Raw genomic sequence first — 23,042 nt, 5'->3', positions numbered from 1 at the left:
CACAGGCTTTGCTTTTTCTTCTGTTGTACATTATTATCTCTTTACTAGGATAGCATGGTCTTTATTGGCTACAATGTGCAAAACCTAATCACAAAAAAGTAGGGTAAAAATGGACCTCAGGATTCCAAGCTCCTTTTTCAAGACAGTAAAAACTATATAAAAGGACTACATCTAGTTATACTATAAAGATATTCATCAAAGCTTTTGCTTTTTCCCTTTATCCCCTTTTGGGCTTGTCTAGGCTAGTAGACAGTTTGTGCACTGGAGATCTAACATGGGTTGACATGAAAGAGAAATACATGGGCACTAGAAAAAGGCTTCATAACTCTTTCTTTAGCTGCAGGATACCTTAACCCTGCTAGAGAAAATGCAGATAAACTATATAGCTCCTGGAAATTAATATTGCTTTGCATTTGCTTTGGAGCAGTTCTCGTTATCTTAGCCTGCATTCATTCAAGATGAGCTCATGAATGCTGGAGGGCTGATCAGCAGCTTCTTTCTATAAAGCAATTTCATTGCCAATTATTTCTAGAGGAAACAGTGGTTCAAAACAGGATTTAAGGGGTAAAGGACACTAAGGCTTGGCTCAGTCTTTTAATGGTGTCCTCATATTAAATGCCACAGGACTGAAATTTTGTGTATGGAAACATAGCCAGCTGGCAAGCCTGAAATCCCAGAAATTACAAAAAAAATCAAATAGAAAATGTAATGAAGTAATAAATCTGTTAGAATTGAAAAAACACAAGCAGTTTGAAAACTCAGAATCACATTGCTCTGAAACATCTGTCTGTGTCATGGGGAAAAAAGTGTGACTGAGTGCTGCTTTCCAGAACAGCAGGGAGCAAACATTAAACCAGTGATACAACACATCCACGTTGGTTAATTCAGTAAAACTACAGTTCTTATTTTCCTAAAGGAGAGCATATAAATTAGTTTATTTACAGTAAAAAGCACTCTTGGCAAACAGCGTTTACCCGTAGGGTCTGCAGTCTTGCATGATCACTGTCACAATACGTGTGTGCCTTACGATGGTTTCATACTGACCATGCTCTTAATCTGGGTGTAAATGAAATGTGTACCAAGTTCCTGTAGATGTGTTCCTGCTTTCATTGATCTGTCTTGAAAAGTGCAGCTATGCCGGTAGACTCATAGAGTGCCGCCACTTCCCTCCATAGAAACTTGGAGACCAGAGCAGAAGAGGGCTCAAATCTCTCAGGTTAGTCTTGCAGCTTTCTGTATCTTTCTCCTCAAGGAGCTACTCAGTGAGGATAAACAACTGGACCGTCATCTAGATGACATTACAAAGAAAAATTAATTACATCTTTAGTAGGATTAGCAATCTGTATGTCAGAAGACAATTTGGGTGCAGTCCTTGGCTTCTTAATATCAAGAGGACCTCATCACGGATGTGCCTGCACATTTAATCAAAAGTACACAGCAGCTAACCTCTTCTGTTGCTCTGCTTGTTGAGACTGCAGTCCCCTGAGACAGCCAGGTACAGCAGCTTTCTGCAACAGGGAAAAATGGAAATAAGCCACAGGCAGTCAGCACTCCAGATAGAAAGGGTCAGTAGCTGTAAGAATCAATAGTGCTAATGGTGTGTCAATTCTCCTAATGCTAGCAAACAGCAAAATGGAAACACTTACTCCTTTTAAAGTATTATTTTCACTAAACTGTATTCTATTTCTCAGGAAAGCTGAGTTAAAAACCTATTGACCTTAGCAGACCTTACAGTGAAACCCAAAAAATATGAATTCAACCTGACTAAAGTGCACAGTACATATGGATGTGGAAGTATCCTAGCTCAGATATAAGTATATATATTATACTACCAATCAGTGTACAGGTCAGAAGGGAATGCAAAAAAGCCAGGATGATATTAGAGTTAGGTGTTTAGGATATCTCCTTTATTCCTTGCACAAGAAAGTGTGATTTTTTTGGTGTAATTTCTTTCAAAGGATATACTGCTTAAAAAAATACATGCATCTATCACTGATTATTCTGCCATAAAGGTGAAAAACAACATTAGAATTGGCCACAATGTTTGCTACACTTCAAGGAGAAAAAGGAGGGGAAAGAAGTTGTTTCACACACTTACCTAACAAAAGAACAAATTATCATGACCAAGGAACTTCCTAACCCTTGCAGCCACGGTGCATAAAATTATGCAGTAGGTGTTTAATGCACACCCCCTCCTCTCCCATGCACTGAAACATGACCTTTGCAATCAACCTCCCAAAAAATCTTGGAAGTGCTCTCAAAAGCACACTGCAACAACATTCTGTCTCTGAAATACCCACACTTTTTTTTTTCCTTCTGTGGAGGTTTTTCACATCTTCAATGGGCAGAAGCTGGATTTATGGATTTTTAAAGAGAAAACTGAATCCAGGGAGTCCACCATGACTTAAAACTGTCAGTTTCATAAAAATTACCCTCACAACAGCCTCAGAGTAGGGAATGTAGCACAGCATAACATAGCACTTTTTCCCCAGTGTAAATGAAAAAGCACATTCACATACAGCACAGAACCCAGTCTTAGCTATGTGTTTATTACAAATGTAACTATGTCAAATCAGGACTCCCCTAGAAAAAGGCCATCGTTCAGATAATTATGGCATTTGATCAGCAGCTCTAAGGAGACAAAACTCATAAGTCAAAAACCACTGCATGAAGCAGAGTTTTCCTCAGAACTGTTTATTCAGAGATTGAAAACCTCAGGAATTTGGGTGCAATTTCAGGTGCCTTTTTATAAAGCAGCTTTTATGAACAAGGGAATTCTTGACCTAACATCCTACAGTATTTCAAGACTGGCTGCCTCACTGGGTTTGTAGTGATCTGCCAGGTGCAAAGTAAGATTAAACAGTGTGTCTGTAATCCATTGAGCACCATTTTAATGTGCCACATAAAGTTCTGGGTAAATAAGTGGCTATCATGCTTTGGTGCACAAACCACATGATTCAAGAGTTCACAGCTTTTCGGGCCAAAGACTCACAACATACAATAAAGGTAAATAATCCTATTTTTAAGTCAGAGCATGAATCATTAAATGAATTTTTCATGTTAGACTTGCAAATGGTGCCATGGTGTAGAGAGCAGTGCACTAACAGGATTCAGTAGCTGTCACCCAGCTGCTCTATGCAGATAACATTAGGTTTCAAGGATGCAGCAACTCCTATTGTTTTCTGTCCACATTTGGGGGAGGGAAAGAAAGAGAAGATAGGAGAAAACAGTATTTTATCTATATCACTCTCTGGCAAACTTCTGAGAAACACCAAAGAAATGCTGTTAAACCAACTCTGAAGCAGAAATGCTGGTCAGCTGAGAGGAAACATGGGCCAAAGGACCTCTTGGGCAGAGGTAGGTGAATCTGTGCAGAAATGACTTCTGAAGATGAAGAATACGCTACTACTGTTTTTGATTTGTAGACTAAGAAATTGCTTAAATGGTTCATGTTAAGGCTTTGAAAAATGTGAAATCTCTACCCCTTCTTAAAACAAGAAGTGTATCAGGTGAGTAAGGTAAACATGGAAACTAAAAGTAGTAAGAAAAGTGTGAGATGTTTTTGTAATTACTCGCCAGTCATTGTTGGGCATTCCTGATTAATGTAGTTAGAAATATTAAGCTAAAAGCATGCAGTGTGGAACTGATGTTACTGTACACACCACTTTGATAGCCTCCCAACCAAGAAAAGGAATAAAAAACCTTACTTTATATAAACAGCTCTGAAAATACCTAGGACAATATATTTTCAGTATACCTCCTGCAAAGACTTTGGAAATATATGTATTTGACAGACTGCTCTGTTTGCAAAGGTGTTGTCCCTGAAGATAATAATTGTTCCTCAAAATTCTTCTATAGATGTGGTAAATGCCTCAGGGCCACCTGAGTCACCTGTATGCATCACATAGGTAATGCAAAGGGCACAGCCTGCTAGCAGGGAGAAATCCAAGGTGTACCACCTCAAGGAGCTCCTGAGCACAGTGGCTTAGAAACACAAACCATAGTTCTTTCTCCATATGGTTTTTAGTTTGAAGGTTATCTGAATAACCTTATTTTTAGTTTATCATTCCCCACCAAGCTTGCATAAATCAGAACACACAAGGTCACCCACTTAACATGATCTGGAAATTACAAGCAAAACTTGCCCAGCAATGAAAAGTATTCAGCAAAGGTTCTCTGTGTCCTTTTACAGACTCCATCTTTAAACTACCTGCATAAAGCTGTTGACAGGAGTTTTTCATTTGATGAGGCTCTGCAACAGGTCACTTCTCACTTAACTCTGCTGCATCTGTTCTTGAGAACTACTGCAGGTAAGTTAACTGCAAACATAACATACTTAGAAATCTGTAGAGAGAACATTTTTTAAAAGTCACTTGCATAGCTGGGTAAGGGATTTTCTTCTGCTACTGATTGTTGGAATTTCGAGGGTTTGGGGTTTTTTTGGTGTTTTGGTTTTGTTTGGTTGGTGTTTTTTGTGGGTTTTGGTATTTTATTTTTGGGGTTTTTTTTTGTGTGTGTGTGGTTTCGTTGCTGTTTTCCCTGAGGTAGAGATATTTAACTATTAGAGCATACATTTGGGCTTTACTACAAAGTGAATAATGAGCCAACTATGTTTGAAAGCTGATAAACTCCCCATTGATGACTCAGCTTCCAACATACCAAATGTTTAAATATGTAAACAACCCTGCTGAAGCCACTGAGATTTCTTGTATGGCTAGCGTTAAGCAAACATCTAGTCTTAATTAACTACAACTCAGCTTGGTAGCAGAAAATTACCCACTTTAGTAAGTTTTGCACATTTCAGGTGATTTCATTAGCAATTTGTTGGTATTTGGCCCTTAGTGTTAAGAAACAATAGTTTGCAGCTAAGATATGTCCATTTGCAATCCAGCATGATCGCTAAGAATGTCTTTGTTAAGACCCCATCCAAAATATTTTTTCCAGAACATTCTCTCACAGTGAAAGACATTTTAACATTTCCTTCTTTCTTCAGACTTGTCAAGCAAGACTTCTTTTCAGGAGTACCTCAGAGTGGAAAAATGTAAACTGGAGATTTTAAGCATATAGAGGCTGGATAAATCGTGACTTTTTTCTTCATTCCCCAGATGGCAAGCAGTGCTCTGTTAAAAACATATTTCTTAGCACCTCTAGACTAAGATTTTTCTGGCAGCTGATGTGACCACAGGTAAAGAATGACACATACGTGAGCTTGTATAAAAGCCACAAGTTTATTGTAAATCACATAGAAAAACATAGCATCTGGTGAAGGAATAGAAGGTGCTTCATGTACCTGTCAGTTGGGGATCCCTAAACAGGACAATGCTGGGTCTGACGGACTGTACGCCTCTATCCTTTTTACAAGATGTTCACTAGATGACCAGATCAAAACATACAATGTTGGAAAGACTGTTAGCAAGAAGGTGGAAGAACAGAATAACCTTAGCACGGAGACAAAAACAGCTTCAGAGAGTTTTGCTGCTACAGTGGATGAAATACCATTCTGTTAGGGGCCAAGCGGCAAATTCAATCCTCAATGACAACACCTCAATTTAAAGGTGGTATTATACAGGATAATTTATTGGCCATGCAAAAAAAAGGTTTTACTTTAGATACTGCTGTTATAAAGTGTAAAAAGTTGCGATTGTTGTATTTAATTCCTAAAAAGTTAAAAATTAAAGGAGTTTGAAAACATCTCAAGTTAATCAGTTTAATCATTTAAAAACTAGTGTTGATGGAACAGCCAGCTTCCTCTTAATATAATACCTCATCCTCATTGTCCATAGAAACTATTTCACTGGTCCTACTTGGAATTTTTTTCCTAACTTAAAATAACTGTAAACATTTTTTTCTTTCAATAAAGCTGTCTCATTCATAGACTATGCCAATAGCACACAGTTGAGGAAATGCAGATGTAAAGCTATGTAGCTTCCCAACAGTCTACCTGCTTCTTAGGATTCTGCTTGATTATCATGAAAAGTCCACCATGTATTTTCATCGACTGAAAAGAAACATCTCCTGATTCCAGACCAACCACCATACATAAACAGATGAGAAGTTGCGCTTTTCAGGTTGCACAGTACCTTGCGTGATCACTGACAGAGCATTTTCGCATCTCTTTTGTTTTAGCCCCACCACCACCACGTCGCTCCTGCAGGCTGTAAATCAAGTGGAGTCAGAGACAGTTTCTATGAGATGGTCGTGGAGCACCCGACAGGAATGCTACCAACCTGGACCAGGTCCTTGAAGTAATTTTCCGCTGTAAATAATTGCCCCACACTAAGACCCAGCTGAAAAAGGACGTCGGGGCAACGCACATCCCTCTAATAACTGGAGAGGGAACCTGGCTAACTTAAACATACTTTCCTTGAATTGCAGCCGCTTCGAAATTTCTGTTCAGAAATAACGATCTGACAGATAATGTCTTTGTGCTGGCCGCCTCCCCCCTACGATCGGAAATTTGAGGCCAAACGCTGGCTACCAAGCACAGCCGCTGAATGCACCGGGGTGGGGTAGCGAGAGCACTCCCAAACGGAGGGGCGCGGGGCACGTCCGCCCCTCACCACAGTGGGGGCCAGCCGGGGCGGCTCCCTTGGGGCGCCGCGGATCACTCCCAGTGGCCCCGACGGAGACGCTCGGGACAAGCAGTGATAGTAGTGGAAGGGGCGGCGGGGGCGTGGGGAGAGGGCACCGCCGTGAGGCTACATCTTACTGCTGAGCAGCACAACGGCCCCCAGGCGGCGGCGACGACGACGACCGCGGGACGCTGAGGAGGAGCCGCCTGCGCGGCCCAGCGGCGGCGGGCGGGCCGGACACACCGACCGAGCAGCCGCGGCGGGGAGGGGAGACCAGCAGCCCAGCCCGCACCGGCAGCGCCATGGCCACCAAGGTGAGCAGCCCCCGCCGCTGTCCGTGGGGTCGTGAGGCGGCTCCGGGGCGCCCCCTGCGCCGAGACCCCGGCCGCTAAGCAGGCCCCGCGGAGGGGCTTGGCGGGCAGCAGCCCCTCTTGGCGCCGGGAGAGAGGGAGGGAGGCAGGCCGGCCCCGCAGAGGACGGGTTGCGTTTCGGGGCTTTGGGGAGCCAGCCCTCTCCCTGGGGCCTGCTTCTCGCCGCCGTCCGCGGGAGAGAGGAGAGGAGGGAGCCACCGCTCCTGCTGCGCCGCACTCGGGCCTCATCGCCACTGCCCAGCTACTCCGAGGGGCAAGGAGGGCTCGGCGGGGCACCGGCAAACTTCTGGGCAGGGCAAAGTTTTCCGCCTTATTTTTGTCCTGATGTCTCTCCTCCTGCTTCAGTCGCGACTTGGCTCTTCTAGGGTGACTGTAGGGCCGAAAAGCCGCCGCAGGCCGAAGGCTGCTGCTCCTGCAGCCGGGGCGCCGCTGCCCCGCTTCCACTGTGCCCTGCCAATCGGCGCGGGCCGGCAGATCGCGGTGGGGAGAGGCCTCGGCCGCCGGCGGGCCCGGCCGCCCTGGGACGGGGTGTCCTGGCTGTCCTGTGGGGCAACGGACGGGGTGTCCCGGTTGCCTCGCCCCCCTGCACTGCCTGACCGCCCTGTCGCATCAAGGCAGCCGATGTAGACCCTCTGGGGTGGCAAGCAGGGGGGATAGGCGTGCGGCGTCTCTTGAGGGAGCGGACAGGCTGTAGTGTGCGACCTGTTAATAGCAGGGTCTCGTTTTACAAAAAAACAGAAGCAGGAAGTCATATTATTTTGTTCAATTCTTCAACTGTATCTGCTATGAATATACCAGTCAAAATTAACCCGTTCTGTCTGAAACTGGCCTCTTTCTAAATCAACAGTATTTGTTTACTATATTGGTTGATGAAAGTATATCTGCTTGTGTAGGTAAATTGTTGTCTGTAAGTTGTCTAAATACTGCAGAAGGATTTTTAAAAAATTATTTAAGTAGTACTTGGAGTGATTTGATACCACAAACTTGGCCAGCAGTTTAAAAAACTTCCCTTTTACTGAGGCAGTTCTCATACAGTACAGCGTGTCTTGCGCTTCTTAGTGCTGGAGAAATTCTGCATCTTCAATGTGTCAGATTCAGTGTATAAGTAACTGTTTCTGTAACAATGTAAGCTGATACTTTGGTAATATTTTTTCAGAAGCTCAGAGAAGTTAGTTTTCAGCTTCAAAATCATTTAAGCAGGTTAAGAAGTATTAATAGTGACATTTATATTCTGTTGAGGTTTTAGAGTATTATTAATGGGCTCGGTTTTAGTGTTGGTGGTTTCCATGATTGATGGAATGTATGTATAAACAATATGTAATCAACCTAACTAATGTAAGTAGCAAGAAAAAGAAAACTGTTTTAGTGTATGAATAAACTACATAATACCCAGTATGCTGAGCAGGTACTGTACCAAAATACTTTACTGTTTCTCTCTCTGCTTTGAGGTGCAGTATCCTCATGGCATCCTGCATTCTGTGCCAAGTGCCTGAAACCATTTTATTCATACATTTGGAAACTTCAACTTTGGAATAATTTTTTTGAGTGTTTGTGGCCTCATACTAAAGGCTGTGTAACTTGTAACTTCCTAACCAGGACTGGCTTGAAACCAAATGGTGCAAATGGTTTCATTCTACACATTGCAAGTTGTGATTTCCTTTAAATGGAAGGTTAAAATTGGGAAGTGATAGTCAGTAAAGACTCAATAGTTTGTTATTGCTATTTTGACATGCTGGTGACTGAGAGCAGCAGTGGAGAGAAGCTTGCTTCATTTTCTGTGTGCTTCATCCAGGAGATAATTCCTCTCTGCCAATTCCCGTGGTTTGGGATTTTAATTTGTTAAACTTGTGCACATGTCAGCTATACTAAAAGAGACATTTTTTTCCTCTTTTTTAAACAGTGTAAGGGAGTAACTGCTCAATGAACTGTGAAAAAAACTCTCCTAAACTGTAAAAAAATCTCTCATCTTTTCTCTGACTCCTTCCAAAATAGCCTATTTTTAGAAGAAATATGTGAAGTGTATTTGTATTGTTAGGAAAACATTAACAAAACCACAAGTAGTCATCTGAAGTGGAAGTTCTAAAACTTCTAATTGTGTCAAATCCTATTTAGCTGGTAAGGGTGACTGACAGACCTGGCCTGTGCTGCACAGGCTGTGAGTGCTTCCTGAATGAATTCCTGTTTAAACTAGAATGTACTTTACAAGGAGAGCTGGGGAGAAAATTCAGGTTTTATTTGAATGTTTTCAGTGATGTAAAACTGTAATTGGTCTTTTGTCTTGTTTTGGTTTTTTAAACATCAACTCTCATTCTGTTGGTGGTTTATTATTTTGAATCTAAGTTTGCCCAACTTCTGTTTTCAGTTTTATCTTGTCTACAACTTTTACAAATCTTTGTATCAAAGTGTTAGTTTTTCTGGGCAGTGGGGTGGAAATAGGGCTTTCTACCACAAGATCTTGTAAATGCTGGCCAGTTTTCTTGCCTCCTTGTTTGATAAACCACAGCAATTAAGTTCCTGGAGTTTTGTAGTGTGAGGAAGTGGTTCTACAGCCATGTAATCTGCTGGCTCTGCCCTGTACTATTGAAACTGACTAGGTTTCTCACTGAAATAATAAAATATTTTAGGGAAAAAGACTGCTATTATAATTAGAAATGCTTTCCTAGTACATCTGTTAACTGGCAATTTGATAGGAAGTCTTTTGTTGAAAAGGGTCAGGGGCAGCTATAGGCTGTAAATACTCTGAAGGCTGTAGAGGCTGTCTCCGCTGTGAGCAGATCTAGCAGTCACTTCTCCATCTTTCTCATCCTGTGCTGTCTGCACATTCCAGGAGTTGACTCCAACACTTCTCAGGCCTTTGAGCTACTCTGAGTTGCTGAAATAGCAAAAGATTAACTAGACAGAAACAGGGGGGCCATTTTCTCCAGTTCTAGGGAGGTGCAGTAACTGAAAGTTTTTTCAGAGCTGATGCATAAGGTTGGCTAGGGTGGCAGAGAGGGGAGGGGGAGACTTTCAGAGTGAATGGTGCAAATATAAATGGGAAATGGAGGATCTGAGACTTTCAGTGGCAGTGTTTTGGTTGCTTAGATCCTTATTGTAACTTGGCAGTGGATTTTGTAATGACATAAAAACTTGGTAAATGTCACATGCTCTGAAATTGAAGCATGTGGAAAAAATCAAAACAAGCAACAAATCAAAACAAAGAATTGTTTAGGAGATGCTAACTTTCAAAGTTTTGCAAGAATTTAACTGAAGCTGACTTAGAAAGTAGGCAGTTTCATATCCACATTTAAGAACTGATGCATTAAGCTAGATACTTTATTTTGGATGCCTTCTTCAGAGACAGAATTGAGATAACTAATCCTTGTTTTTAACTGTGCGTTACGAAAGAAGGCAAAAAGTGCATGAGCCTAAAAGACTAAAGCTTCAAACGTTTTCAGTGCTCAGTCACAAAGGAAATGCAATACTGTAAATGCATTTCTGTGGTGGTATTGTTCTTCTGTTTATTCCTTCTTGAATTCTTTGGCCTTTCCTCTTCTTTCCCCAATAGAGTTTGTCAGGTCACAGCTTTACTCATGGTTTTTCTTTTGGTTTTGAGTTTCATTGAATAGGGAGAGCTAGAAATGCCAGGAAGTGATATTCTGGCTTTTAAATAATGTGCTCCCTACCTCAGTCTGGTTTTAGTTATTTATTGGTTTTGAAAAGTCTGATGGTTTACCTTTTGTGAAGTCCTAATTTCAGGAGGAGGTGTTAATAGGAATAAAAAGGTTACATGCATACTGATGATCAAGACAGTTCTTCTGGAACTTGTGCTGCTAATGTGCCATGAGCATTTAAAAGTTGAAATTGGAACTAAGAGCTGATAAACTTCTACTTGTAGGAAGTAATAGTCTTGAAACTGGTGACAAGGCAGGTATTGATAAGCTTCATGATGTTAGGCTCTTCATAAGGTCACCGATGTTTCTTCATAACTTTAGGGGCACCTACCATTATGTTCTTGATTTGTTCAATGGTTTGTCTACTTCAAGAACTCATTTATCGTATTCTGTTTGTAGAAGTGGGCCCTTTTTTGTGGGAAGAAGTCCCTTGAGATGAAAGCTTAGACTGAATATTCTGTTCTTATAAGAAGGTACAACTTAGGAGTACTTTTAAAACATGGAAATGTTATTCAAGGCTTTTTTTCTCTATCTAATTGTGTCAGGTTTTGTCTTGTGAATGTCACTGGGTATAGTTGACTTCAGCATGATGGTTCATGCTGTGAGGGAAGGTCATGATTTTATACATGAAAATTTCAGGTAGGAAAAGTAACAGATTAAAATTCAAATGAAGATTTTTTTTTTCCCTTAAATGTATATCATTCGTTTCATCTTTTATTTTGATTCTCAGCTTCTTTTACTAGTGTAAGGCTCCCTCAAAGAAGTCTCACATTTTTCTTTGTATTATTATGAAGGTGTTTGCTTACATTATGAATTGGGCAGAAACAATTCTTTGTTCTGCTTTACAGTGGGAAGTGCAGCATTACTCTCTGCTAAACCCACCAAAATACCCAAACTTGGCATTCTGTAAGTCTGCCTTCTGTTTTGTCATGACTTTGAAAGTAGCCTTTTCTAGATAATCACGCCTTAAGAGATGTTAATGAATCTTAATACAGCTGTGAATTGGGATGAACTTATGCAGATCACTTCAGAATCTGTTCAGCATGTTCCACTATACAAATTCACCCAAGCAAGATGCAATATAATCATGATCTTATTCTTTGTATATGTAAAGTGTGATGTAACAAAACTAATTTGCAGAGGGCGGGTCCTGCCTGACCAACCTGATCTCCTTCTATGATCAGGTGACCCGCCTGGTGGATGTGGGGAAGGCTGTGGATGTAGTCTACCTGGACTTAGCAAGGCCTTTGATACCATCCCCCACAGCAAACTCCTGGCCAAGCTGTCAGCTCATGGCTTGGACAGGAGCACTCTGTGCTGGCTTAGGATCTGTCTGGAGGCCGAGCCCTGAGAGTGGTGGTGAATGGTGCCACATCCAGCTGTCCCCCCAGGAATCAGTGCGGGGTCCCCTGCTCTTTAATATCTTTATGATCTGGATGAGGGGATTGAGTCCATCATCAGTTAAGTTTGCAGATGACACCAAGCTGGGGGCAGGTATTGATCTGTTAGAGGGTAGGAGTGCTCGGCAGAGGGATCTTGACAGACTGGACAGATGGGTACAGTCCAATGGCATGAGATTTAAGACATCTAAGTGCTGGGTTCTACACATTGGCCACAATACCCCCATGCAGTGCTACAGGTTGAGGTCAGAGTGGCTGGTGAGCAGCCAGGCAGAAAGGGACCAGGGAGTACTGGTTGATAGTAGGCTGAACATGAGCCAGCAGTGTGCCCAGGTGGCCAAGAGGGCCAATGGCATCCTGGCCTGCATCAGGAACAGTGTGGCCAGCAGGAGCAGGGAGGTCATTCTGCCCCTGTAGTCAGCACTGGTTAGGCCACGCCTTGAGTCCTGTGTCCAGTTCTGGGCTCCTCAGTTTAGGAAGGATGTTGATTTCCTGGAACATGTCCAGAGAAGGGCAACAAAGCTGGGGAGGGGTTTGGGGCACAAGCTCTATGAGGAGAGGCTGGGGGAGCTGGGGTTGTTTAGCCTGGAGAAGAGGAGGCTCAGAGGAGACCTTATTGCTCTCTATAACTACCTGAAGGGAGGTTGTAGCCAGGTGGGGGTTGGTCTCTTCTCCCAGGCAACCTGTGACAGAACAGGAGGACACAGTCTCAAGCTGTGCTGGGGTGGTTTAGGCTGGATGTTAGGAAGAAGTTTTTCATAGAAAGAGTGATTAGCCTTTGGAATGGGCTGCCCAGGGGTGGTGGAGTCACCATCACTGGAGGTGTTTAGGAAGAGATTGGGTGGGGTGCTTGGTGCTGTGGTTTAGTTGATTAGACAGTATTGGATGATAGGTTGGACTCGATCTCAAAGGTCTCTTCCAACATGGTTAACTCTATTCTAATTAGATGAATTAATAATTTTTATTTTTATGGCCTTTATCATAGGAGAAGTGTTTTTGGTTTGGCTTGGTTTTTTAAGCTATGAAGGAGAGGCAGAAATATTTCCTGGGACTTTCTGCGTTACTTAGGCTTAGTGGCCAAAATCACGCAGTTTCTCGATAAGTGGCTTGCCTTACCTTGCAGCTTTTTAGTGCAAGGCTTCCCGTTCCTGTGCTGCTAAGCTGGGAAGCTGATGAGATTCTGTGTGATGCTGTGCTTGGGCAATGATTGATTCCTCTGACTCAGTTTTTCAAAGTTATTTTAAGCACCTAGGCATTGAGTCATCAGAGACTCATTACCATAGGTTATAATTTCAAAACATGATTGCAGTAGGTAAGAGAAGGAAGTCTGGTATCAGATGTCATAAGCTTCATTTGTTTAATAGATTCAGCAATTCAGATTTTCACTCTGATAGAATTTCTCCATGTATCAGTATTATTTCAGCAGGATGTCTTTACAGCTAGCTGTGGCTTTGAGAAAAAAGGTTTTTATGCCATTCTTTCAAGGTTTTTCTCTGTGGATGGTCTTCCTCATTTAGAACCTCTGATTTTCAGGTCTTGAAAAAGCTCCTGAAATATTTAATATCTTCTGTTCATAAAAAACTCCTTATTCGATTAGGACATCTGGCAGATTTCAGAGCTTACAGAGATTACAAAGGGAAAATGATATGAGAGCTTTGCTGTTTCAAATATATGGGTTCCCTCTGGTATTAAATTTCCAAGCAATTGCAACATTGATAGTGATGGAAGCAATCTTGCAAAACATTACAAAAGCAGGTAATGGAGACTGTAAAATCATGGGAGTGTTTCTTGTTTGTTGGGGTTTTTTTTGTTGGTTTGGTTTTGGTTTGGTTTTCCAACCAGCAGTGCAGTAGGACAGAACAACATGTAGCTATCTGGAATTATTTGAAGTAAATAACTATTGCACTGTTCAGCATTTAAAGCTCGACCTCTATTTCAAAGCATGTTTCATATTTTCAAGGTCATTAAAATTTATGTTAAACTTCTCTGAGGGGGCAAAAATCAGTGCTTGTGTTCCAGCCTTTTCAGGGGTTTATGATTGGAAAGGAGCTTCCCAATCAACATAAAAGTTTGAAAAACAAAGTAACCTTGTAGTAGTCCAATAAGCAAAATGTAAGTACTGCTGAGGAGGAAAAACAGACGTATATTGCTTACTGGAAAATTTAATTTAAGCTCTGAGCCTTATCACTTTTTCCACAGCAGTCTTTCTCTTTGAGCTTTGTATGGGTAAGAAATCTCTGTGGGGGGGGGGCAAAGTGTCTGTGTGTGTGTTGGGGGGGGGTGGGGTGGTGTGTGCAATTAAGACCAGAATCACTTAACTTTGACAGATAGTCCTCTGTGAGAACCCAGGAAGAGGAGGGCATAAGGGACGACTCTTCTTGTAGGGAGCTGCCTTTATGCAGGCTTGTCCAGCTGCTCTGTAGTTGAGAGAGGACATTCAGCATATGGCATGGTATGAAGGGCACACAAGCCATCCTGGGCACTGCTAATAAGAGGGTACATGCTTGTAGTAAGCATTTTGGGTAAAGTCAAACCAGTGACTCTGTGCACATGAACAATTTTTTTGTTGATTATACCTTCTAATTTCCTCTCATCTTTTAAAGCAGTCCTTCCCCCAACCTCTGCCCCGTAAAGGAAAATGCTGTACAGGGGAGGTTTCCAGTGTGCAAAATAGGTGGTTGGAAGGAGGAAGTAGTAGGAAGGTAGGCAGTGCAACTTGAGGGAGGTCCTATGGGAGTCCAAGCAAAACAGCTGCTTCTGGGGATGGGTAGCCATGCCTGACCTGGGGTTTCTGCAAGTGGGACTTGCACAGGTGAAATCATTCCATCCCATTCTTCTAAAAAGTGGGACATGGGTACAACTGCATGACAGGCTTTTTCTTATGACATATTACTGTGTTACTGACTTCTGCTCTCAGTTGCCATCTGCTGCTCCTTGGCAAGGGAACTGTTGTGCTTTTATTTTGTGTATTCATATGGCATATCTGTTTATACACAGTAGGTTTTGGACTTGCTTTGCTTTTCGCAGCCTTCCCAGCACCTTGTTGGTGCTTAGAACAAAAATAAGTTGCCCTCTCGATTTTGTTTTCCTAAAGGCTGATAGAACAAAATGTCTTATTTTGAAGAACAACTCTAAACTCACTTCTGATAGTTTTGAAATGGTTCTGTTTTCTGTATGAGGATTTTTTGGTTATTATTACTTGTCATGGTTATATGTGCTGTTTCAAAAAAAAAAAAGAGGTGATTGATATTTCACTTATTGTTCCTCCTAATTTTGATTCAAGTCCTAATTCCCTGGAGAGTGTATAAAGGTCATCTTTCTGAAGCAGTAAGGCTGCAACTGATGAGGAGTTAATTTTGTCCTACATACTTATTAGATTTGAGAATTAAGCTTAAATGTTTTGTTTCCCCCCACTGCATTAATACTTTTTGGAGGGTTAAGATATTAGTAAGCAATTAAATATTGCAGTAACATGATAATATAATGTAATTAGTGCTTACCTAGCTGCAGCACTGTTCTTTCAGCAGTAGTGTAATTTCCTCTCTTAACAGCCTTGTGTTTGACTTCTGAAAATGGTTGCTTGTGGAATGCAAAATCAAGTGTCTTCCTTGCTGCAGAGACCTAGACTGCATTCCTTGAAGTCTGTATGTGGTTATTGAATTATAATTTTTGTATCAACAGCTCTAGAACATTCTGTCAAGCTGCCAAATTTTCTAGTAGTTTGTGGGGAAGCAGAAGTTGAAACTTTTTCTGACTCCTTTGATGACGTCTGTCACTGTAAAGGTCACTGGTACAAGAAAGGTTTTTGTGTTGTCCAATTTAGAATCCATTCCTAGATAACAGAAGATTTATGAAGAAGAAACTGTAAATCTTCTATGACTTAATCCAGTTCTGTCATTCACTATAGGATTTATTTATTTAAAGTGGTATAGGGCAGTATTGTTTGCATGCACATTACACTAAATTGCATGTGTCTACTGTTCAGTTCAAGTGCTAAGTGTTCTCTGGCCAGGCCTAATGACTGAGCTTTGCCGGTTTGAGCTGCCATGTAATGTACCCAGTTCATAGCTTTACAGGGTCTTCTACTTTTCTACAGTGTCAAGAGAAGAGCCCAAAATAGCAGTAGTCTTGGGTATATTAGAACCCCTAAACCCCCAAATTTGCTCATTTCTGGAGTAAAGAAGGTTCATCTGATAAAATGTGACTATTTTTGTATAATAGTTTCCTCACAGGTCATAAAATAGATGTGAATGTAGAAATTATTCAATTATTGAGCGTTCATGAAGTAGTGTTTCTAAAAGAGATTAAGAGATCCCAAAACATTAGTCTGTTGATTAATGTTCATTACTCAAGTTATAGAAGTTAGCTGAATTCCAAATTGAGGATCTGCTCTGCTGCATTTTTAGATTCCTTCCCAACTGTCTTCGGTAAGCTTACAATTGAGACTGTATTTTCCTATTATTACCAGTGTTTGGGACTTCAAAGTAGTACAACTATTTCATACTTCATTTTACAGGTCAAGTTTTTTATTTGAAGTAGTGTCATTTTATCATGCAAGTGTTTTGCTTTGCTAGTTCTTCATTTCCTTCTAGACTGGCTTCGCAGCTGGTTTGTTGAAATGCACAACCTGTTACGGTGTGGTGAGTCTGAAAAGGCTTCATTAGATAACCTTAGTGAAACTTTGTGCCTCTCCAATTACTGGGATAATTACTGTTTGGGGTTTTTTTTCTAATATCCACTCTCACAGTGGCAGCACTGTTGTGGGACTACAAGTTGTCTTAATGAGCAAGTCACAGTGTGGCAGTTTTTCTGGTGAGCACTGCAGGTTTTTTCTGAAACCTTGACAAGAGTCTTGCTGGCTACATTCTCTGGGGACAGGACTGTGAGGGTACAGTGGCGATTGCCCTGCAGTTTCAGGCGAACATTGGGAACAACCACCCCATGCAGAGCTACAGGCTGGGGTCAGAGTGGCTGGAGAGCTGCCAAACAGAGAGGGACTTGGGGGTGCTGATTGACAGCTGCCTAAACATGAGCCAGCAGTGTGCCCAGGTGGCCAAGAAGTCCAATGGCATCCTGGCCTGTATCAGGAATAGTGTGGCCAGCAGGAGCAGGGAGGTCATTGTGCCACTGTACTCTGCATTGGTTAGGCCGCACCTTGAGTCCTGTGTCCAGTTCTGGGCCCCTCAGTTTAAGAAGGACATTGAGACACTTGAATGTATCCAGAGAAGGGCAACAAGGCTGGTGAGAGGCCTTGAGCACAAGCCCTCTGAGGAGAGGCTGAGGGAGCTGGGATTGTTTAGCCTGGAGAAGAGGAGGCTCAGGGGAGACCTCATTGCTCTCTACAACTACCTGAAAGGTGGTTGTGGCCAGGAAGGGGTTGGTCTCTTCTCTCTAGCAACCATCACCAGAAGAAGGAGACACAGTCTCAAGCTGTGCCAGGGGAAGTTTAGACTCGAGGAGAAAGTTCTTCACTGAGAGAGTCATTTGTCATTGGAATGGGCTGCCCAGGGAGGTGGTGGAGTCACCATCCCTGGAAGTGTTCAAGAGGGGATTGGACATGGCACTTGGTGCCATGGTCTAGTCATGAGGTCTGTGGTAACAGGTTGGACTCGAGGATCTTTGAGGTCTCTTGAAGGTCTCTTCCAACCTGGTTTATTCTATTCTATTCTATTTTATTCTTCCAACCTTGGTGATACTGTGATACTGTGAACTTGGCACCGCAGATTTCTGAAACACACAGTTAAATATTGGTTTAGCAAAGAGTTGCAAGTATTGCAGTTTGGTTTCAGAGACACAGCTCTGATCAATCTATGCAGATATTTTAATCCCATTTGAGATAAATGTTTCCTGCCTAATAACCTTAAAGACAAACCCATTAATCTTCTCACAGTTTGAAATTTTTCAGTCTGCAGTGTGGGAATCTGTAATAGGCTGGTGTTCAGAAAGGAAAATACAGGCTACTCTGGGCTCTTGGAGCAGGGCAATAAATTGATTCAGAAAAAGGTCTTCTGATGTGCCAGCGAAAGTTTTGCAGTACATTGTTAATAACTGATAACTGGTTTATTAGTAATGTTTTAAACAAGGAGAAAAATTCAGGTGCTTAGCCCAACTGAAAGTTCAGATGTGATTAACAGGACTATCTGAGTCAGTGTTTTGAAACATCTCTAAATCAGATGGATGCCTTGCACGTATTTCTGCAAGAGAATTTCGCTTGGTTCTGTATTGCTTGTGTGCCTGGGTTCATCTGGTTTGACACTGCCCCGTGAATAAACCTGTATGAGCACCAGACTGGGTAACCAGGCACCTCTTTTAATTGTGCATGTCGTTTGTTTAAAAAGTACCAGAACTTGAATGCTGCTTTTTAAAACTGTGATGCTCACAGGGAATCCACAGACTTCAAAATTCTTAACCACTGTTGTAAACCTGGAGAACCTCCTAGTTTCCCTTTGCTTTTTCGTGATCTGTGGCAGTTATCTATTTCCCTGACTTGTAACTGCATTGAAAGAGGCTATAATTTAATGCTTTAAGATGTTAAGATCTGTTACAGTCTAACAGTTTAAAGATATTTCTAAGATATCTTAGAACCATTTCAGTCCTCATACTGCATCGACAACTTTAGTCCCAATATGTAGGAGTTAACTATAAGGCAGGTTCTTCGTGTGTGTGCTACCTCTAATGCTGGCCAGGAGTGTGTTTCAGTGGGCTTTGAGATGTGCTGATGTTGCATACAGGTTGACAGCTATAAAGCAGGTCATGTTCTGTGAATCAAAAATAAGTTATATAATAAATGAGCTGGACTAGCCTGAACAGGGTTCAGATGTTCTTTCCTGTAGGGAGAAAGAGATTTTCAGGAAGACAGTGAAGTCCTGTGTGGTAGATCTGAAGAGCTATTCTGCTCTCATGGAGGAAAGCCTGAGTTGCTGAAGAGGCTAGTAAATCATTGTCTTTATCACTAGAGAAAACATTTCCAAGGCTCTTTACAACTTGAAAACTTGCCCGATCACTTCTTTCTTATACACAATCATACAGAAATGGTTTCAAGGGAAGCCTATATTAAAGTGCCAGTGGTTTAAGCCACATGCATGTTGGTAGGAATAGGGTCCTGCATTATCTTCTCATACTCTAATTGCTTCAGAGTTCCTAGTTTGAGCTTTTTGGAATATCTTCATGCTTTATTAGCCATTTTCTTGCAATATCAGAGAGGCTTTTCAATCCAGTGTGAATACTTAAATGCCTACCTGAAGTATGGTAGGAACATGCAGCATCTGTGACTGAAGAGGAACTCCTTGTTATTGTCTTCTGTCTCTGCAAGTGTATTTCATTCGTAGAAGACAGGATGCAAGTCCTTGTTTCCTAGCTTTTTTTATGAGTATTTAATTTGCTTCTAATGTGCTTATGGTCAGTGATTTTGACTTCAAATAACTAGCTGCAGGTTACTGAACTGATTTTAGAGTTGGAAAACTGCTCAGAAGACAGTGAGCCAGGAGGCTGAGATGCAATTTAATGTAAATTTATAGAGTAGTGTGAGGATCCAGCAATTATAGCTGGTGAGGGAACTTCAAGTAATGATAGCTGAATATTGTGACCTCTCTTAGTCCAGAAGTGGAGTTACTGACCAAACTTAGAATTTAAATCACAAGAAACTGCTGTTGCCAAAAGCAAAAGCCGGTTGTGCTAGGAAAGAGTTTAAGACTGAAGGGGGATTTGTATTGAACACATCAATTTTATTTTTTACTTTTTGGTTTTATGCTATGATTTTAGTAAGCAATTTGAAGAAATGGTTTGGCTTCTGCAGGCTAGTAGCTTTTTTTTCTTTCTATGCAGATGTTGTTGAGCACACAGGAGAGCAATGATGCCTAGCATTAGACAAGCAATACACATCTTCTCCATTTGTTCCATATTAGCTAAAAAGATAAGCATTGGGCTCTTGTTATAATTGTAATAATTCTGTATCCTTTTAACTAGCAATTTGCAGAATGATGCATAATGGATTTCTCAGGGAAAGCTTTTGTAGGTGTCTGTCTGAGGAGACAGTGTCCCAAATGGCCTCTTATGCTTCCATCTTCCTTTTTTTTTTGGTTCACTCCTTGTCTCAGGAATGCCTGTGGAAGGCATCTATACAGGTTTCTTTAGGCAGGACAGAAGTAGCTGTCTTTCCAGGCTGAGACACAAGTACTCGAAGAGTCGCTTGATATTTTTACATAGACTACCCAAATACACACTTTGCCTGATAGTCTGATGCAGCTGTGATAGAACAACTGAAATAGAGGCATTTTTGGTCAAATCATAGCCCCAGATGTTCCAGCTGCTGCAGTGAAGATCTCTTCAGTTTTGGGAATGCTTAGTGGCTTACTGGTCTCTAGACACCGGTTGTTTAAAACTTCTTCTGGCAGTATCTTTAGTAATATCCAAGTGGGACTTAGTGTGTGTTTTGACTTAGAGTAATTTTTTGAGGATGTGTTAATTAAAACATAGTGACTTAAGTAGGCTGTTTTGGGAACAGTGAAATGAAGCAGTGGTTGAACTTGTCATTTAAAGCCTTGCCTACCCTGACTCATTTCTGTAGCCTCACTGACACAAGGAAGACAGCTAGAAATTTATTGCTGACTCTTCAGCTGATAGCAAGTTGGAAGTCTTGCAGTTATTCTAAGCAGTAAACTACCTCAAACACTGTTAGAGGGTAATCACTGGGCAAAGACACCCCCACCTCACCCCAAATAAAAGAAACAACAAACCCCACATACGAAGCCAACCAACCAACAACAAAAAGCCAATGAAAAAAAAACAAACACCCAAAGAACAGCAAAAAACCCCAAACCAAACCAAAAACCAGCAAAACCCCCAAACAACAACCAAAAGCAAATGGAAAAAACCTCTCTAAAAGTGTAACCAAACAAAACATTCTCAAACTCCTATCCAAAAAAGCTTGTCTTGAAGAATGAATAGAACAAAGTCAGGGATGACAGAAATGCATATTGCTCTTCTGTGCGTTCAGATGTAGTAAACATACTGTTTATCAGTGTTTCACAAGCAGCTGGTTTAAAAGGCTGATGCTTACTAGACCTACTGAAGAATATTTGTACTAACTGATGTGGCTTTTGTAGCAAACCTTTCTGAAGTTTGTTGATAACAGAAATGTTACTGGTGTTACTTGAGGTGACCCAAAGCCCTTTGTTATTCATTCCAGCTAAAAGCTTAAACTGCTCTCCTAGAAATAAAGTTCCAAGTCTGCTATTGAAAATAAAGGACTTGTGAAGGTGAATCCTAGCTTAAAAAAAAAGCCAAAACAAAAGGCAAGCTGATGCTAATGAAGAACTTTTTTTTTTTTTTCCCCAAGACATTTTACCAGGCTTCACAAATTATGACTTGTGCTTCTCTAGCAAGATCCAAGTTTCTTAGAAAAGATTTTTCTGCCCCATTTACTTTGCAAAACAGATTCACAAGAAGAGGATCAAATTCTGTGTATCTGGGAAGTGCTGCCACCAACAGTGGGACAGGAAACTGGAGGTGAAGCATGAACCTTGAATGTATCACAGTATAACTAAGGTTGGAAGAGACCTCGAGGATCATCAAGTCCAACCTGTCTCGACAGGCCTCACGACTAGACCATGGCACCAAGTGCCATGTCCAATCTCCTCTTGAACACCTCCAGGGACGGTGACTCCACCACCTCCCTGGGCAGCACATTCCAATGACGAACGACTCAGTGAAGAACCTTCTCCTCACCTCGAGTCTAAACCTCCCCTGGCACAGCTTGAGACTGTGTCCCCTTGTTCTGGTGCTGGTTGTTGCCATCCTTGATGCTGTGATACAGCATTTACCTTTCTGAGACTGTGACACCAAGCAAATTAAAACTGTGAACCCCTGAATCTCGAAAAGGCACTGCTGGATGGCTTAAGCACTGAGCTGCTGAATGTGCTAACGTCTAAAAGGAAGGTGTGCTTTTGTTATGGGAACTTCATGCTATGAGCTTTTGGTATTTCTTTTGTGCTACCTGCCACTGCCAGCTGTCCAAGAGAAGCAGCTGTGGTACAAGTTTCTTAAACTTATACACATAGCTGAAAGAGATGAATCTAAGGCATAACACGAGGCCTTTCTAATATAATAAAGGCCTGTCTGTAGGGAAAGCATTTTCAAAGTTATGGCTGGTTTTTTTGAGTGGCTTCTTCAGTTTTATTGCTGTAAAACGTACTCAGTTGTATCACAGCAGTTCTGCATCAGGAAGTCCAGCATTACAAGAAAGTTTTACTTTAGAAGAGTAAACAAAACCAAATAATCACTGTGATCATCCCTATGGTCATTAATCATTCTTATCAACAGAGGTTTAGACAGGGAAACAATTGGGAAAGCTGCTGTGAGTACAACTGATGTGCCGTAGCAGTTCATCTGTATGCTCACAGCTAGCGAGGAATGCAGTGATTTTCATTGTTCTGCTTTTCCATGAAAGAGCTGGCCTGCTGCAGGTGAACTGTGTATGGAGGCAAGTGTGCAGTTGTGCACCTCATAATTGTCATACCTGAGGGTAAGTTGCTCTTCCATCTGAGCCTAGCATCTCTTGAGTGAAACATTTCAGAAAAGGCAGAAGGATTCGACTTACCAGAAATAGGTACCTCTGTTGCTTTAGCACCACTTTCAAGACTCTGGGGGAAATACAGAAGAGCCAGTCTATCAGAATGTCTGTGGGGATTTTGCATACTCCTCTAGTAACTTAGTGTAGTGATGAATGTAATCCTTTGGAATTCTGTTTTACTGACTTTTGCTAGCCAGCTTCTTTCCCTCTCAGTTTATGCAAAGACTGAAACACAATGACAGTTATATCTGCATAGTCTTGTGTCTCTCTTCAGAAATAAATTAGCAAATGCTTTTGGTTCTTTTTTTTCCTCTCTAGTTTTTTAGTATTTTGGGGAGGTATTCAGACAGAAGTAAGTAATGAAAAAAAAGCTAGATCTGTTCCAGGTTTGCAGAGGTGTAATTAATACTTTTGCTTGTTTAGGTGCTGGTTTTCAATGTGAAGAATCTTTCATGTTTTAATATGCTTAGGCATGA

General features: G+C 41.6%; 1 protein-coding gene across 2 annotated transcripts in view; it reads left to right on the top strand.

Annotated features, from left to right (window-relative positions):
• The first annotated feature begins 6,715 nt into the window (after positions 1–6,715).
• Positions 6,716–23,042, top strand: part of SNX9 (sorting nexin 9) — a 60,468-nt gene continuing 44,141 nt past the window's right edge. Inside the window, exon 1 of one of the 2 annotated variants that reach the window (XM_054162685.1) lies at positions 6,716–6,886. In XM_054162685.1, coding sequence (XP_054018660.1) covers positions 6,875–6,886 — 12 coding nt within the window. In that variant the 5' untranslated portion in view covers positions 6,716–6,874. The remainder of the gene's footprint in view (positions 6,887–23,042) is intronic. The other variant, XM_054162684.1, reaches the window with a different exon arrangement.

Source organism: Dryobates pubescens, chromosome 6 (assembly GCF_014839835.1).
Source record: "Dryobates pubescens isolate bDryPub1 chromosome 6, bDryPub1.pri, whole genome shotgun sequence".
Taxonomy (NCBI): Eukaryota; Metazoa; Chordata; class Aves; order Piciformes; family Picidae; genus Dryobates; species Dryobates pubescens.
The sequence above is the reverse complement of the archived record's forward strand: the minus strand, read 5'-3'. Positions and strand labels throughout refer to the sequence as shown.